This window comes from Helianthus annuus, chromosome 16, assembly GCF_002127325.2.
Source record: "Helianthus annuus cultivar XRQ/B chromosome 16, HanXRQr2.0-SUNRISE, whole genome shotgun sequence".
NCBI lineage: Eukaryota > Viridiplantae > Streptophyta > Magnoliopsida > Asterales > Asteraceae > Helianthus > Helianthus annuus.
The window spans coordinates 1,699,560-1,717,729 of record NC_035448.2 but is presented as its reverse complement, the minus strand read 5'-3'; the positions used below and the strand labels follow the sequence as shown (position 1 = coordinate 1,717,729).

Sequence of the window (18,170 nt, the reverse complement as noted above, 5' to 3'; positions counted from 1 at the left end):
CATTTTTACATCTTGAACAAAAATCACGAAAATCACTGGTTTAAAGCACATGTGACTTAGCAAATTGTTAGATTCACTAAATCGGGTACCATGGCTCTGATACCAATTGTAGGAACATGATTCGGCACCAAAACCTGTGATTTGTGTGTGATTATGATTAAGACAAGAGAGATTAGAGACTGATAAACAACTTCCTTATATAAATCCGGTAGCATAACGTTACAAAGCGGCCCGATTACAAGCTAGCCGAATCATACTAAAGGAGCTTAAGAAACACTAGATGAATGATCGGAATCAATTATCTAGGGGGTTTGAATCCACATAAAAAAGGTAGTTTTCTCTTGTTTGATTCGATTGCAACTGATCTCCTTCTCCGATAACTCTGCAAAAAAGAAGCACAGTTAGCCTCGCCAAGGGGAGAAGAGGGTTCTCTCCTTGACCCGAATCCGGTGTGAGCATAAGTATGGGTTATGAAGAAGGAGATGTATTTGAGAAGTGTGTGTAACTTGCCTTCATACCTGGGTTTTTTCTCATATTTATAGCCGGGAATCTTTGGGCGGGAAAACCTGTTAGTGAAAAGTTAACGGAAGATGCTAACCCCGTAAGCGGTTACATCTTCTTCCGTCAAGCTTCTCGATCCGACGTGAGTGCACACGGATCGCTGATTAGATCTATGGCTGGGGATTTTCCATGTGGAAAGTGATTAAATGGAGTTTTCTTTCCAATTACATGCCATCGTTGTGATTTCAGGGAGGCCTGAGATGGCGACACGTGTCCAGACGGTTATAACCGTCTTAGTGGTGCACGATTGACTCCCTTCTAGAAGATTACTGTTGTAATCTGGTGTGACTCCTTATTGTGTGGAATCAGCTAAATAACTAAATCCCAAGTCTGGGTAAATAATATCAAGTCTGGATATTGAGCGGAAGTGTTTACTTTAGGATTTTTATCCTTTGCTCATGGGAGAAAACGCAAGGACTTATGATTTCCTTTTAGCGCAAGTGTTGACTGTTGCTTTAAACTTTTCTTTGTTAGACCAGTGCGCGGCCGTGCAAGGTTAAAAGGTTGAAGAGCAAGGTTGTGGTATAGTCCCAAGTATTTATTATGAGGTTTTTGGGACCTTACCCGTTCAAGTCCCCCCAGTCGAGTGTTGTACTTATGCAAATAAGTGGAGCACTGGACTTATAAAAGAGAACTGCTATTTGGCGTGAAAATGTGGAATCTTCTATGTGAAGATTTTATTTTGTTTATAAAAAACTTTTTTAGGGAGAAGTGTGATTTTCCCTTTGTAATTATGACCTGACGTTTGGTGACGTCAGTTTGTAATAAAGAATTGTATGTTGTGATATTTTGCCTTCTTTTATTGGGATAAGTAATGGCGCTTGTCAGACTTCATTAATAGAGATACGACCCTGGTTCCTGTAGCGCCGTTCGGATGGTACGTTTTCCTGACAATTAATCATGGTGATCGAGTTTTTCTTTTTCTTGGAGTCCTCTTCCTCTTTATATATATTTAGGAATGTTTATCGTCCTTCTTAATTTGGAGAAAAATGAAGGTGAAAGGTTCCGTTCATACTCGCCGTCTCCTAGATATTCTGAGATTGTATGAAGCTGCTGAAGACCTCCTGCTTCTTGCCAGTTCTCCGCCTTTGATGGCTCAAGAAAAGGGGCCGACTAACCCTGATTCCTCGACTATTGTCGGTTCTGCTTGCAAGGTTTTCCAGGAAGAGGGTGTTGTTGATGAGGAAGTTGGTATGCTATCTGTTGAGAGGCTGATGTCTCGTTTTTCGATGATCCAAAGAGGTGGATGTTAGCTTGTGTATTGTCGCCGAAAGAATCGCGATGATTAGGTGGCCGTTGTTGACGAAGACCCTGCCGTTGATTAGGGTAGGTTTGGGAACTGTGCATTCCCCGTTTTTGATGTTTATGTTGGTCTTGCTACCAAAAACTTTTTGAAGATCACTGCCGTGATCGTTGTGAATGGTTGTTCATACTGCTTCTTGATGATATATACATTTTGATGCACTGTTGTGCATGTAAGTTTCTGGTCATGTTTAGATTACAATATGTTGCATCTGTTTAATTGCTTTTAGTAGGTAGAGCGAATGAGAATGGTATTGTGCTCATGTGTGAACGTTTTTCTAAAAAGGCGTGTAAGTTTTACCGTCTTTAGACTGTTCATGAGGTGTACAATGTCTACCATATTGTTTTCACGTAAACCAAAAGAATTATATGCAATTTGTAATACACAGTAATAAGCATGGAAATAATGTTTGTATTAATAAATCGCGAGGCTTGTAATACAAGTATAAATAGGAAATACATTGCCTGTGAATGATTTGTCCTATATGTAACACCTGCGCAACTGCTGCGCATTCCAGGTGCTGGGAACTAGAGTTCCGTCGATTCTTTTTAGGGTGTGTGCCCCTTTACCTAGGACCTTATTGATGATGTATGGTCCTTCCCATTTTGGGGCTAATTTGCCCGGTTTTTCTGCATTTGACGCTTCATTGTCGCGCAAGACGAAATCACCGGGGACAAAGGTACATACGCGTACGCGTGCGTTGTAATATTTTTCGAGATTGGATTTGTACCTTGCTTCTGTGATGGCGGCGTTCTCGCGCCTTTCTTCAAGAAGGTCTAAGTCCATTCTTCGCTCTTGCTCATTGTTTTGTTTTTCCATGGCTATCATGCGCGGTGACGGTAGGCCGATTTCGGCTGGGATCACGGCTTCAGACCCGTAGACCAGACTAGATGGAGTTTCTTCCGTGCTAGTCTTTGGCATTGTTCGACGCGTCCATACGATGCAAGGGAGTTCATCAACCCATCCCCTGCGCGCTGTGCCTAACCGTGCTTTAATGTCGTCGACTATTTGTTTGTTGATGCTTTCGACTTGGCCGTTTGCTTGCGGGTGTGCCACGGAGGCAAAGTTGTGTTCAATTTTCATTTCCTTGAACCATTTCTGTAGATCTTCTGAGGCAAAGTTAGTGTCGTTGTCAGAAATGATGCGCAATGGTAATCCAGATCTGCAAATAATATGTTCCCATATAAATTTGCGGATTACCATTGTTGCGGTCGAGGCCAAGGCTTTGGCTTCAACCCACTTCGTGAAGTAGTCGACTGCTACAATGATGAATTTTACTGCGCCTGGTTCGTCAGGAAATGGGCCAACGAGATCAATGCCCCATTGCTGGAATGGCCAGGCAGACGTGACCGGCACTAGTGGATTCTTTGGCCGAAGCGTTTTTGGCGCGTGGCGTTGGCATGCTGCGCATTTCCGTAATATTTCTACCGCGTCATCGTGCATTCCGGGCCAATAATATTCTGCGCTCATTATTTTAGCGACTACCATGCATGGTCCGGCGTGTATTCCGCACAAGCCTTCATGGATTTCTCTGACCAGGTATTGCGCGTCTGTCTTGTCAACGCATCGGAGTAACGGTCCCATGAATGACTTTCTGTATAGAATGCCATCCGCCATTTCTTAGTTTATTGCTTTATTCTGAATTTTCCTGGCTTCTGCCTTTTCCTCTGGGAGTTTCCCGTGCTGCAAGTATAAGATGATTGGGGACATCCTGGACGGACTGCCGATCTCTATGACATTGACTTGTTTGAGAGGAACAGAGGGATTGGACAGTACCTCTATGCGTATTTCTTTTGCTAAGTGCTTAAAGCTGGTTGCGGCCAATTTGCTCAATGCGTCCGCATGTTTGCTTTCTCTTCTGTTTATATGGTTGACTTTGAACATTTGGAATTGACCAATTAACATTCGCGCTTGTTCTAAGTACAACGCCATAGCTTCTCCTTTTGCATCGTAGTGCCCATTAACTTGTTCAGCTACTAGCTTTGAATCAACGTTCGCTTCGAGGTTTCTTGCCCCCATTTTAAGCGCTAAACGAAGGCCTGCTAAAAACGCTTCGTATTCTACTTCGTTGTTAGTGCTTCGGAAGTCTAGGCGTATGGCATATGTGAGTTCATGATCGTCCGGGCTGACTAGCCGGAGACCTGCCCCTGCTCCGTCATCATTGGAAGCGACGTCTGTGTGCAAGGTCCAGACTCTGTCGTCGAAAACGGGTACGGGGTTCTGGATTGCCTCGCACTCTTGAACTTTGTCTGTGGGAACTTCGGTGGCAAAGTCTGCTAGAACTTGCCCTTTGATTGCTGGTCTTGGTCTATAGAGGATATTGTATCCTCCTAGCTCGATAGCCCACTTAGCCAATCGTCCCGCCATATCGGGTTTAGATAAGATCTGGCCTAAGTGGTAATTAGTGAGAACTGTGATGACGTGGACCGAAAAGTACCTACGTAGGCGTCGTGATGCATGTACTAGTGCTAGGACCAGCTTTTCTATCATCGAGTAACGAGTTTCCGTGCCGGTGAGCATCTTGCTTATATAGTAAATTGGAGTCTGAATGTTTTCTCGATCTACCATCAATACTGCACCTACCGCTACTTCCGCAGCAGATAGATATAAAATCAGTGGTTCTTTTTCTCTTGGTGCAGTCAGCGTTGGCAGCTGTATTAAACATTCCTTCATTTGTTTGAAGGCTGCTTCTGCTTTAGGTGTCCACTAAAAGTGGGTTTTCTTCGCGCAGTTTCGCAGCGTGCTGATGAATGGATAAGATTTTGCGGCATGATTAGCCAAGAATCTGTTCAAGGCTGGTAAGCGCCCGGGGAGTCTTTGCATTTCTTTTATTGTTGTAGGTGATGGCATTAGCTCGATGGCCTGCACTTTTTCTGGATTTACTTTAAAACCGTCTCTTGTGACTATAAAGCCCAAAAATTTCCCCTCCTCCATGTCGAAGGAGCATTTTGTCGGATTGAGTTTCAAGTTCACGTTGCGCAAAGAGTCAAATGTGCGCTGAATATTGGTGAGCATCGTGTCTTCCTCGTGACTCATGATGACGAGGTCATCCATGTATACCTCGACTGTCTTGCCAATGTCACCTCTGAAAACTGTGTCCATCAAGCATTGGTAAGTTGCGCTTGCGTTGCGCAGGCCGAAAGGCATTTTAGTGTAGCAGAAAATGCCCTTGTCTGTACGGAATGCGGTTTTGTCTTCGTCTTCTTCTTTCATCGGGACCTGATGATATCCTTTGTAACAGTCAAGAAAACATTTCCATCGAAATGACGCTAGAGAGTCGACTTTTTTGTCTATCTCGGGAAGCGCGTAGCAATCTTTTGGGCATGCTTTATTCAGGTCTTTGAAGTCGACGCACATTCTCCATCCTCTACTATGTTTTTGGACCATTACTGGGTTGCCGACCCATGTATGATATTGAACCTCGCGTAAGATTCCAGCGTTAAGTAGCTCTGTCACTTGCTCGTCCATAGCTTTTGCTTTCTCATCGCTGAAGCTGCGCCTTCCCTGAGCAACAGGTTCTGCTGAGGGTCGGATGTTCAGAAAATGTTGCGCTATATCGCGCGGTACGCCAGTCATGTCTGCTGGGCACCAAGCAAATATGTCTTTGTTATTGGACAATAACTCTTTTAACTGTGCTCGTGTTGCTGGGGAAATGGCGTGCCCTAACTGAATAGTCTGTTCTGGATATGCATCGTCCAGAACCCATTTCTCTGGTTCGTTTGATGTTGAGGGTTTGGCTACCTTTGTTGGTGGCTCGTCATCTACATACATGACTTCTTTGCTTGAGTATAGTATTGCGACTCCGGTTTCTGTTGGGAATCCGCACGCAGCATGTGGAATGGAAGTGATCATGCTGAATTCTCGTTGTGACCTTCTTCCAAGCAAAACATCATGGCGCGATGTTGCTGGCATGACCATGAAATTTACTGTGACTGTTCGTGAATGCTCACCATCAGATAGAGTCACAGGAAAAGCTATCTGCCCTAATGGGAATACAGTTTTATTGCAAAATCCGGTGAGAGGAAAATCAACCGGTTCTAGACGTGCTTTGTCTTCTGGATCAAGTTATTTGAAACATTGTTCGTATATGATGTCCATCGAGCTTCCCGGATCTATGAACATATAGTCCGTCCGGTAATGGCCGAAGATGCCAGTAATAATTACTGGTCGTTCTTCCTGAGGGCCTCCAGGAACAACAGGAAACACAACTTGTTGTTCCCTCCAATGTTGATCATGACATCGTTTATTTGTCCTACGCGAAGGGCCTCCTTGTACCATGTTTATTTGTTTTGATTTAACTTTCTGATGGCTGCTATTTCTGGATTGTTGACGTATATCAACATTACGACTAGATTGGATGTCCCCCCGACAGGGTGTTGGTGGGTCCAATACTACCGTGTCAATTTCTTCACCAGATCTGATGTTTGGGAACTCAGATCTGGTAATTTGCATAACAATTGTGTTTAAAGCAATATGGCATCTGTTAAACCAATACTCTCGGGATCTCTCTATGATTGGATCTGAGAAATTCTTTCTGCCTGAATGACCGTTGTTTTCGTTTGTTCCCATGATTCCGTCAATCTGGGTATTTTGGGTTGTAGAACCCTCGAACTCAGATCGAGGACCTGATGGGTGAGATAATGAATTGTCTGTCATGTGAAAAACAGAGAATAAGACAATTGAATAGAAACGAGACAAAAACTGGAAAAACAGAGGAATCGGTGGGCGCCAATGAAGAAACACTAGATGAATGATCATAATCAATTATCTAGGGGCTTTGAATCCGCATAAAAAGGGTAGTTTTCTCTTGTTTGATTCGATTGCAACTGATCTCCTTCTCCGATAACTCTGCAAAAAAGAACCGTTAGCCTCGCCAAGGGGAGAAGAGGGTTCTCTCCTTGACCCGACTCCGGTGTGAGAATAAGTATGGGTTATGAAGAAGAAGATGTATTTGAGAAGTGTGTGTAACTTGCCTTCATACCTAGGTTTTTTCTCATATTTATAGCCGGGAGTCTTTGGGCGGGAAAACATGTTAGTGAAAAGTTAACGGAAGATGCTAACCCCGTAAGCGGTTACATCTTCTTCCGTCACGTTTCTCGATCCGACGTGAGTGCACACGGATCGCTGATTAGATCTATGGCTGGGGATTTGCCATGTGGAAAGTGATTAAATGGAGTTTTCTTTCCAATTACATGCCATTGTTGTGATTTCAGGGAGGCCTGAGATGGCGACACATGTCAAGACGGTTATAACCGTCGTAGTGGTGCACGATTGAGCCCCTTCTAGAAGATTACTGCTGTAATCTGGTGTGACTCCTTATTGTGTGGAATCAGCTAAATAACTAAATCCCAAGTCTGGGTAAATAATATCAAATCTGGATATTGAGCGGAAGTGTTTACTTTATGATTTTTATCCTTTGCTCATGGGAGAAAGCGCAAGGACTTATGATTTCCTTTTAGCGCAAGTGTTGACTGTTGCTTTAAACTTTTCTTTTGTTAGACCAGTGCGCGGCCGCGCAAGGTTAAAAGGTTGAAGAGCAAGGTTGTGGTATAGTGCCAAGTATTTATTATGAGGTTTTTGGGACCTTACCCATTCAGGAGCATACATCCAGAAAGAGACCAAGTGGTGATCTCTCCCCCAAGTCTAAAACCTTCATCACTTGCAAATGAACCAAGGGGTGGTATTTATAGCCACACCCACTTCACTTGCAAACACACACAGTCAAACCAATTACCCTCTCGTTTGACCACTTCAAACGAGCGGATCAATACACGTTCATTTGACCGTTCCACTAACTATTACAAAATCAGCATAAAATAAATCTAATATATTCGAACAGCATCGGACACAAAAACTACACCAACAAATAATATATTTTACCAAATCTTAATTCGAAAATATCTCTTTATGTAATTAAAGAAATTAATAGGTTTTATATTTTACCAAATAAGCATCTATTCATTTTATTATTTTCCACTTATACAATTTTCAATACATACAAACTTAAGTTAGAAATGTGGGCGGGAATAGTGGAAGAAAACTATTGGCCAAAAGTGACGGCTAACTTTAATATATATATATATATATATATATATATATATATATATAGGGTAAGGTTCATGCGAGAACCACCTTTATTGCGAGAACCGCGAGAACCAATGTGAACACAACCTAAAATAGCTAAAAAAAACCTAAAAAAACCCCTAAAAAAACCTAACCCCCACCTCCCAAAAACCTAAACCCCCCCCCCCCCAAAAAAAAAAAAAAAAACCTAACCTCCCCCCCCCCCCCCAAGCTAAAATGCTAAAAACTAAAACCCTCAAAAAACCTAAAGAAAACCTAACCCCCCCCCCCCAAAAAAAACCTAAACCCCCCTCCCCCACCCCCCAAAAACCTAAACCCCCCCCCCCCCCAAGCTAAAATGTAAAAACTAAACCCCCAAAAACCTAAAAAATCTAAAAAAATCAACAAAAAATCAAAAAAAATCTAAATTTTTTTTATTTTTTTACGATTTTTTATGTTCAAATCGCTACTTTTAGTAGCAAAAAAAAAAAAATTTAAAAAAAAAAATTAAATTTTTTTTTTTTAGATACTAAAAGTAGCGATTTTTATATAAAAAATAAAAAAAAATTTTGGGTGTTTTTAGATTTTTTTAGTTATTACTGTTTGTGTTCACACTAGTTCTCGCGGTTCTCGCAATAAAGGGTGGTTTCTAACGGATCTTTGTCCTATATATATATATATATATATATATATATATATATATATATATATATATATATATATATATATAGAGGGGATCCTACGGAAAGTGTATTTTTCCTAAAAAGTGTAAAAAGTCATAAAACACAATAATTTCAGGCATAAAACACACCTAAAACTCACAAATAATAGAATGAATATTACTAAAACACCATATTCAAACTCTAATAGTCCATAAAAACTTCAAACACAACATCATAGAACTATGAATATAAAACACACAATGCTAAACAACATAAAACACAATAATATTTGTCATTCGACAATCAGAGCCTTAACATCTAAAACACAACACAAAACCCACATACATGATGTTTTAGTAATCTTCATCATATTATTTGTGGGTTTTTGGTGTGTTTTATGGTTGATATTATGGTATTTTATGACTTTTTGCACTTTTTAGGAAATTTGGACTTTCTGGCCAACTCCTATCATATATATATATATATATATATATATATATATATATATATATATATATATATATATATATATATATAGGGAAGGGCTCATGCGAGAACCACCCTTATTGTGAGAACCTTGAGAACCAATGTGAACACAACCTAAAATAGCTAAAAAAAACCTAAAAAAATCTAACCCCCATCCCCCCCCACCCCCCCCCTAAAAAACACCTAACCCCCCCCCCCCCAAAAAAAAAAAAAAAACCTAAACCCCCCTCCCCCACCCCCCAAAAACCTAAACCCCCCACCCCCCACCCCCTAAGCTAAAATGCTAAAAACTAAACCCCCAACAAAACCTAAAAAAATCTAAAAAAATAAAAAAAAAATCTAAAATTGTTTTTGAATTTTTTAATATTTTCTATGTTAAAATCGCTACTTTTAGAAGCCAAATTTTTTTTTAAATTTAATTTTTTTTTGCTTCGAAAAGTAGCGATTTTTTTATAAAAAATATTAAAAAATTCAAAATTTTTTTTTTTTGTGATTTTTAGCTATTTTTAGGCATTTTTTGTGTGTTCACATTGATTATCGCGGTTCTCACAATAAGAGGTGGTTCTCGCATGATCTTCTCCCTATATATATATATATATATATATATATATATATATATATATATATATATATATTGCATAAAATAGTTATTTATAAGTCCTGTTAAATTACGATTTTATCCCCTGTTAAAAATTACGATGTTGCCTCCAGTTCGAAATTGAATTTATGCTTTGCCCCGCTTAGATCTACGATTTTGCCCTCTGTTAAAAAATATGATTTTGCCCTGGTTAAAAAAATATATATACTTTTGCCTATAATTTGGTTCTCATTTTAAAACTACAATTCCGCCTCCAGTTCAAAATAAAAATTTTGTTTGCCCTTTTGCCCACAGTAAAAAAAATTACGATTTTGCCCACAATTCAAAATAAAAACATGGTTTTGCCCTCAGTCCAAAATATTATTTTATCTCCAGTTTAAAATTACGATTTTACCCCAGCTAAAAATTGCAATCTTCTCAACGTTTTTTTTGGCAAAACTATTATAGTCTTTTATTTGACTTGGTTGACTTAATTTAGTTTTTATTTGTGCAACACTCGCTAATTGGTCCTGATAAATTATTGTTTTGCCCTCAACTCTAAATTACACGTTTGCCATCGTTTTAGTTATTTTTTTATCATAACTATGATAGTTTTTTCTTTATTTGGTTAACTCGATGTATCTTTTTTGATATCGTGTTATAAGTAGCATGTATAACTAACCGAAATAAATGCGTACATGTTATTAAAGCGAGAAATATTCGATTTAGCGCCCCGCAACGCGGGCGACGCATAACTATAGTTATTATGAACATTGTTTCTACAAGATAACTAATGCACACGTGTCGATTGAGCCATAGGTTTTGGTCCTTCATGGATGAAAATTTTTGTCACCAATCGTATATTATTGTATGCCAATGTCATTCACTTTTTATATTTTGTCACCAATCGTATATTATTGTAGGCCAATGTCATTCACTTATTATATACTTGAGAACATTCATACACTTGGAAGAGTATTAATCATATGCTCTTTTAACTGTATCTTTTTGGATGAATGTTAAGAAATAATGTTAGGAAATACAACAAGGAATGGAAAAAACAAAAAGAAAGGGACCAAGACCAAAGGTCCAAAACAATCTGAAGCTTCTGGAGTCCAGAGTAATAATCTCCACTACATGGACATCGGGAACTCTATATACGGTTCTGGATGCTATTAATGAAAAGGTAGGCCTGGCTAGCTAAGCAAGTCCAAAATTGTATCTTTCATGCACTAATCATTCTACTATTTGGGAAGCTTCTCCATTTTATCTTTCATGCATTATACTGGGACCAAGATAAATCCAAAGTGTTCAATTTAGGAAAACAAATTTATATACTTCTTTTACAAACTCATATTTCATCTAAATTGCATTGTTATGATGAAGTAAACAAACAATATTAAGATTTCTCTCATAGTAAGGTTTGGAAAACCTAGATAAGGCCAAACATTTTCATTTTCTTTATCTTAGGCATGCATGGTTGCAGAAATTACTATCGCTAATAACATAATATTACTAATATTTATAACAAAATACGTGAACATTAATATAAATAAAAGAGATACATGTTCAAATACCGAGTATTTCAAAAATTGATATTTATTCATTAATATTATAGACATAGAAATTACGTTTTATCTTTTTTACGTAAAACCCATCCCGAGTTGACCGACTAAATTCGATTCTGGCCAAGGGTTGACCGTCTTTGATCGATTCCAAGTAATAATGCGGAGTTGAAGAAAATCGCTTCGGGCACCGTACCTTAAAGCGATTACTGGGCCTTCTAGATCTTGTTTTACAACATTAATCTTAGGTTATAGAGAGGTTGAATTCACTAAGACTACACCGACTAAGAGTTGAGGCTACAACAACAAAGAGCGCCAGCTAGTTTTACGATGAACCAAAAATATGATTATAAAGCAGAAAACAAAGAACAAAAAGATAAAGACTTAAAAACTTGCATAAATGGAAGAAGGTGATGGTAAATTTTGAAACACGTGCAAATAATGATAAGGATGTATGTATAGTCGCCATTATTCTTTAAGCCTCTCTTTTTGTCCACGAAAATTTGAAAGAAATAAAACTTTGGCTATATCCATTGTCCCATCACCTTCAAACCCATCCTATATAAAGGAAATCAGCACCCATCTATATATGCATCACCCACAAAAACTAATAAGAGATCAAGTAGAAGTAACAGAGTAGTGTTCTCTAAAATATACACCCAAACTCGATCGATTCGGCCTCTTGGAATTTAAGAAGATGACCGCGAACTTTGCTCATCTGACTCTCGTATTTGGTCTTCTAGGTAGATTTACATTCTATTCTTGCTAATAAAATCTAACACTTTTGTGTTGGGTTCTTGGTAGATTATAATCATTTTAGATGCTTCGGTTTGACATTAAAAGCAGTTTTTTTTATTAGTTTTACACTGTAAAGTTAGAATATATATACATAATGAATCAGAAAAATACCATTCTGAAGCAATTGGTTTGTTGGTTTTAAATTCACTTTAACAATAAGAATACACAGGTTCTAATCCCGGCGTCCTTAGTTTTGTTTTTCTTTTTCTTTGTTATCTATTTATTAAATGCATATGACATTAATTGCCTGATTTTTTCAAGTTACATTAAATGATTTGTGTTCATTAATTCATTTTCATATATTAAATTTTTTTATATATATTCTTTTTAAAATTTTATATTTAAGGGGCCCATATTTTCTGTTCGCACAGGGGCTAAAGATTTTCGAACATTTTCGGAGACGTCCCTGTTAAAGCTCACACTAAAACTAAAGGGGAAATGGTTCTACTGCGATAAATAATATTGCTAAATCTAATGCTTGGCATTACACATTGTCGTGCATATTAAGTTAAAAACATATGATTCATATAACTTTTACTTCGAATGTGCTGCTAACGTGTATCTTTAAAATTGGCAGGCAATGTTGTTTCATTTATGGTATTTCTCGCACCTTTGTAAGTCGACTATCCTTTGGTTATAAGATCTTTTTGACCTTATATCATTGATTTTCTCTAAAGTTAGCCTTTTTTTTCGAAATAAAAAATGTAGACCAACATTCTATAAAGTTTACAAGAAGAAATCAAGTGAAGGGTTTCAGTCCGCACCTTATGTGGTGGGCTTATTCAGTGCCATGCTTTGGATATATTACGCCTTGCTCAAGACAAACACCATGCTTCTGCTCACCATCAACTGCGTTGGTTGCTTCATTCAAACCTTCTACATTTGTTTCTTCCTCTTTTACGCGCCAAAGAAGACTAGAGTACGTGCTAATTTGTCGCATAACATTTCGAACTTTTATGTATTTTTGGTTTCTTTAGATATTTATTTTTCTACTATGAATGAAGGCTAATCTATATCCTTCGCTACAGATGGAGAGCCTGAAGCTAATTGTATTGCTAATAGTTATTGGCTTCGGGTTGGTTATATTCCTAACACAATTTTTTGCAAGTGGAGTCGATAGAGTTGTCATAGTTGGATGGATTTGCCTTGTGTTTTCTTTGTGCGTTTTTGTCGCACCTTTGGGCGTTATGGTAAGTATATAAGCAAGGAAAACAAACATTTAACTTGAAAGTAGGCTATATATATAAATATTCCTACATCATTATTATTCTCAGGGCCGGCCCAAGCCCAAGTATTTTGAGGCTTGGGCTTTGGGCCTCCAGCTTTAAAAAAAATTAATAATAATTATATATGATATTTGGGTTGGGTTGCGATGCATATTATTGATATATAGCAGATTTGTAGGGGCGTTGCATATGGAGTATTGTATTTGTGCGGCAATTGCGATTTACTCAAATTTTTTTTAGAGAAAAAGGCCTCTAGTTTTTACTTCGCTTTAGGCCACCAAAATGGTTGAGCCAGCCCTAATTATTCTATATAGACAATAATGTTCTTCCTAATTTTTTTCAGAGACAAGTGATTAAGACGAAAAGTGTAGAGTACATGCCAATTTTGCTTTCCGTAGCGCTAACCCTCAACGCTGTTACATGGTTCTTCTATGGCATATTTCTGGGAGATTTCAACATTGCGGTACTAAAAAATCTATTGCATCCTTTCTTTATTTAGAAAAAAAAAGTTATATACTAGATTGTGACCATATGTTGTATAATGTATGTTTTAGATTCCAAATGTGTTTGGATTCACCTTCGGTGTAATTCAAATGATACTATACATGGTCTACAAGAACAAGAAGCCAGTTAGCTGTGAAACAATGTCTGAAGTGAAAATCAGTGAAATGGAGGAGCAAAAAATCTCACAACTAGAAGATCAGAAAGCGATCGACAATGTGAAGCTGCACGGGGCTCTAACTTGTTCCGATATTCTTCCCGTAGTTGATCAATTAAACGAAAAGAAACATGATGCTGTCCTTGTGGCTGTTGAGCCTCAAGTTCTCCCAAATGTACCAAATCACATCATTGAAGTCACTGTATGAGATCAATAAATGCCTTTTCATTTGGGCGCATGACCAGCCAAATGTGTGGCCGTATAGTCTGGTGTTGTGTAGTTTTGGCCATATTCTTTATGAACATTTGTAGTTTTTTTTGTAACTTGTTGCAGATCGCATTTCTAGCTAATACAAGCTTATTTTTCTTCCTAGAATTAAATAATCGTCAATATAAACGAGTATAGTGTTCCATATATGATTGAACCACCGATTTAACTTCGTTGATTGCCCTTCTTTTTTCAAATATCAGAAAATACAAGCCTTGAGAGAGTGCATATTTGACATTTGTTTGAACTTTGGGACTTCTTTTGAAGAAGCAATATACAAGGAAATATTAGATATACACGTACAAGCGGTCTGCTCTATGGAGCATCCATGGTTGCTAATTGTTATCACACTATCTCCTTTTGTTTAAATACAAAAATGTTACTTTAGTGAACAAAACAATAAAATGATATTGGGTTACGTTGGCCTTAATAAAGGCAATTCCATGTAGCGTCGTTTCCGATAATTATAAATTGCATGACCCCAAGATAGGGTCCTCTAACGTGAGAAGTTTATATTCCGGTTGTCAATTTGATCCGATCAATTATCACACACCAAGGCTACCTATTTGCACACTTAGGGTTTATATACGCTGTGTATAGAGCTATACGCAACATAAGTAGCATGGAATTCAGAGCCTGCCCAGTAATCATTGGCACAGACAACCTGGATTTATACGCTGCGTATAGAGCTATACGCAGCGTATATAACCCATCAGGTTTTTTTTTTGGTTATTTTGATGTATTTCTGGTATAAATTCTCACCTGGTTCCAACGCTAATTCGCTTAAAATATATAGTCGTTAATGTTATACCAATAATATACGTTGCGTATAGAGCTATACGCAGCGTATATAACCCATCAGGTTTTTTTTTTTTTTTTGGTTATTTTGATGTATTTCTGGTATAAATTCTCACCCGGTTCCAACGCTAATTCGCTTAAAATATATAGCCGTTAATGTTATACCAATAATATTATATACCGTTAAATTGTTTTAGAAAACGTATATACGATTCGAATATATTATATTGTTATCGTTTAAATTAAATTAATATACCAAGTCTAGTGTGGTTCGAATGCTATAAACGTTTAAATATCATAGCGTTAATTTTTTTAATTACTTGTGTACGGTTCGAATATATTATACTGTTTCCATACTATACCGTTTAAATTAAAACCGTTAAATATTTTGAAATATCCGGGTACGGTTCGAATATATTATACCGTTTCAATAATATTCCTTTTGGATTAAATTATTATACCAAGTCTCGGTGCGGTTCGGGTTACATCGTATCGTATCGTATAGTGTATAGTATAAGTCTCGTATAGGTTCCCTATAGGCCTTGTATCTGCATATAGGCCTATACGAGACCTAAACCACACCTATAGTACTATACGAGACCTATACTACACCTATAGGCCTATACGAGTGTTATATTGTATCGTATAACATAGTATCGTATAGTGTAGTATAAGTCTCGTATAGGTTTCGTATAGGTCTTGTATATGCCTATATGTTTATATGGGACCTAAACCACACCCATAGGCCTATACGGGACCTAAACCACACCTATAGGCCTATACGGGATCTCAACCATACCTATAGGCCTATACGAGACCTAAACCACACCTATAGGCCTATAAGGGACCTATACTATATCTATAAGCTTATACAGGTGTTGTATGGTATCCTATAATATCGTATCGTATTACATTGTATCGTATCGTATCGTGTAGTGTGTAGTGTATAGTATAAGTCTCGTATAGGTTCCCTGTAGGTCTTGTATATGCCTTTAGGGAGCTATACGGGACATATACTACGCTAAATGATACGATATCACACTTATAGGCTTATACGAGGTCAATACGTGACCTTACCACACATATACGATATGATATCCCACTTATAGGCTTATACGAGATCAATACGTGACCTATACTTCACCTATACGATACGATATTTATCGTATAAAAATGATTAATGTTGTATAAAAAAGCTTGTAAGAAATACGTAAGTTTTATTTATTTAAAATAGAAAACTTTTTTTTATAAAACTTTACTAAAACCATCAATAATGTATATATGTTTCTAAAAAAACCTTTATATACGCTGCATATAGGTCTATACACATCGTATATAAATGGTCAAAAAGGCAATTTTACCCCTGGTTTGTGCTCCGTATAGCCCCCAACTCAGGGGTAAAATGGTCGTTTTTACCAAAACTTGCCCCAAATATACGCCACATACAGGGCTATACGCGACGTATATTAAAAAAGACCATTTTACCCCGAGATTAGGGGCTATACGCAGCCAAAACAAAGGTAACATTGTCTTTTTTACCCTTTATATACACAACGTATAGACCTATACGTAGCGTATATAAAGGGTGGTTTTTATTTTTAACCCCAACCTGTGGTGAAATTATCTTTTTGACTCTTTATATACGCCACCTATAGGTCTATACGCAGCGTATATAAAGGGTGTATTTAAAAAAACATTTTTAACTATCGTATATTATAAGTCTCGTATAAACCTCGTATAAGTCTTATATAGGCCTAGTATATGCCTATAGGCCTATACGGGTGTTCTATGGTATCCTATAGTATCGTATCGTATTGGATCATATAGTGTAGTATATGTCTTGTATAGTTTCCTATAGGTGTTTTGTATGCCTATAGGCTTATACGGGACCTAAACCACACCTATAGGGCTATACGAGACCTAAACCACCCCAAAAGGCCTATAAAGGACATATACTACATCTATAGGCTTATGCGAGTGTTGTATGGTATCCTATAGTATCGCATCGTATCGTATCATATAGTGTATAGTATAAGTCTCGTATATATTCCCTATAGGTCTTGTATATGCCTATAGGCCTATACGGGACTTAAACCACACCTGTAGTACTATACGAGACCTATACTACACCTATAGGTCTATACGGACGTTATATCATATCGTATAGCATAGTATCGTATTGTATCGTATAATGTAGTATAAGTCTCGTATAGCTCTCTTATAGGTCTTGTATATGCCTATAAGGGAGCTATACGGGACATATACTACGCAGTGCGATACGATATCACACGTATAGGCTTATACGAGGTCAATACGTGACCTATACTATACCTATACGATACGATATTTATCGTATAAAATTGATTAATGTTGTATAAAAAAGCTTGTAAGAAATACATATTTTTTATTTATTTAAAATAGAAAACCTTTTTTTATAAAACTTTACTAAAACCATCACTAATGTATAAATGTTTCTAAAAAAACTTTATATACGTATAGGTCTATATGTAGCGTATATAAATGGTCAAAAAGGAAATTTTACCCCAGGTTTGGGCTTCGTATAGCCACCAACTCAGGAGTAAAATGGTCTTTTATACCAAACTTGCCCCATATATACGCCACATACAGGGCTATACGCGGCGTATATTAAAAAAGACCATTTTACCTTGGATTGGGGGCTATACGCAGCCAAAAACAGGGGTAACATTATCTATTTGACCCTTTATATACGTTGCGTATAGACCTATCCGCACTGTACATATAAAGGGTAGTTTTTATTTTTAACCTAAACTTGTGGTAAAATTATCTTTTTAACCCTTTATATACGCCATGTATAGGTCTATACGCAGCGTATATAAATGGTGTATTTAAAAGAAAACATTTTTAAGTATCGTATCGTATAGTAGAAGTCTCACATAAACCTCGTATAAGTCCCATATAGGTCTAGTATATGCCTATAGGCCTATACGGGTGTTCTATGGTATCCTATAGTATCGTATCGTATTGGATCATTTAATGTAGTATAAGTCTTGTATAGGTTTCCTATAGGTCTTGTATGTCTATAGGCTAATACGGGACCTAAACCACACATATAGGCCTATACGGGACCTAGACCACACCTATAGGCCTATAAAGGACCTATACTACATCTATAGGCTTATACGGGTGTTGTATGGTATCCTATAGTATCGTATCGTATTGCATCG

At 37.5% G+C, this 18,170-nt stretch overlaps 1 protein-coding gene across 1 annotated transcript; it reads left to right on the top strand.

The window, feature by feature from the left end:
- Positions 1–11,617: 11,617 nt before the first annotated feature.
- LOC110916017 (bidirectional sugar transporter SWEET9) lies at positions 11,618–14,312 on the top strand. The gene is made up of 6 exons (XM_035986118.1): positions 11,618–11,633; positions 12,593–12,629; positions 12,724–12,934; positions 13,044–13,205; positions 13,585–13,704; positions 13,796–14,312. The coding sequence occupies exons 1-6, from the start codon at positions 11,618–11,620 to the stop codon at positions 14,105–14,107; spliced, it is 858 nt and encodes a 285-aa protein (XP_035842011.1). The 3' UTR covers positions 14,108–14,312.
- Positions 14,313–18,170: the final 3,858 nt, after the last annotated feature.

Coding starts and splice junctions, on each gene's coding strand:
- LOC110916017 (XM_035986118.1), top strand. Junction 12,935..13,043: donor ACGCGCCAAAGAAGACTAGA/GTACGTGCTAAT, acceptor CCTTCGCTACAG/ATGGAGAGCCTGAAGCTAAT. Junction 13,705..13,795: donor TGGGAGATTTCAACATTGCG/GTACTAAAAAAT, acceptor TGTATGTTTTAG/ATTCCAAATGTGTTTGGATT.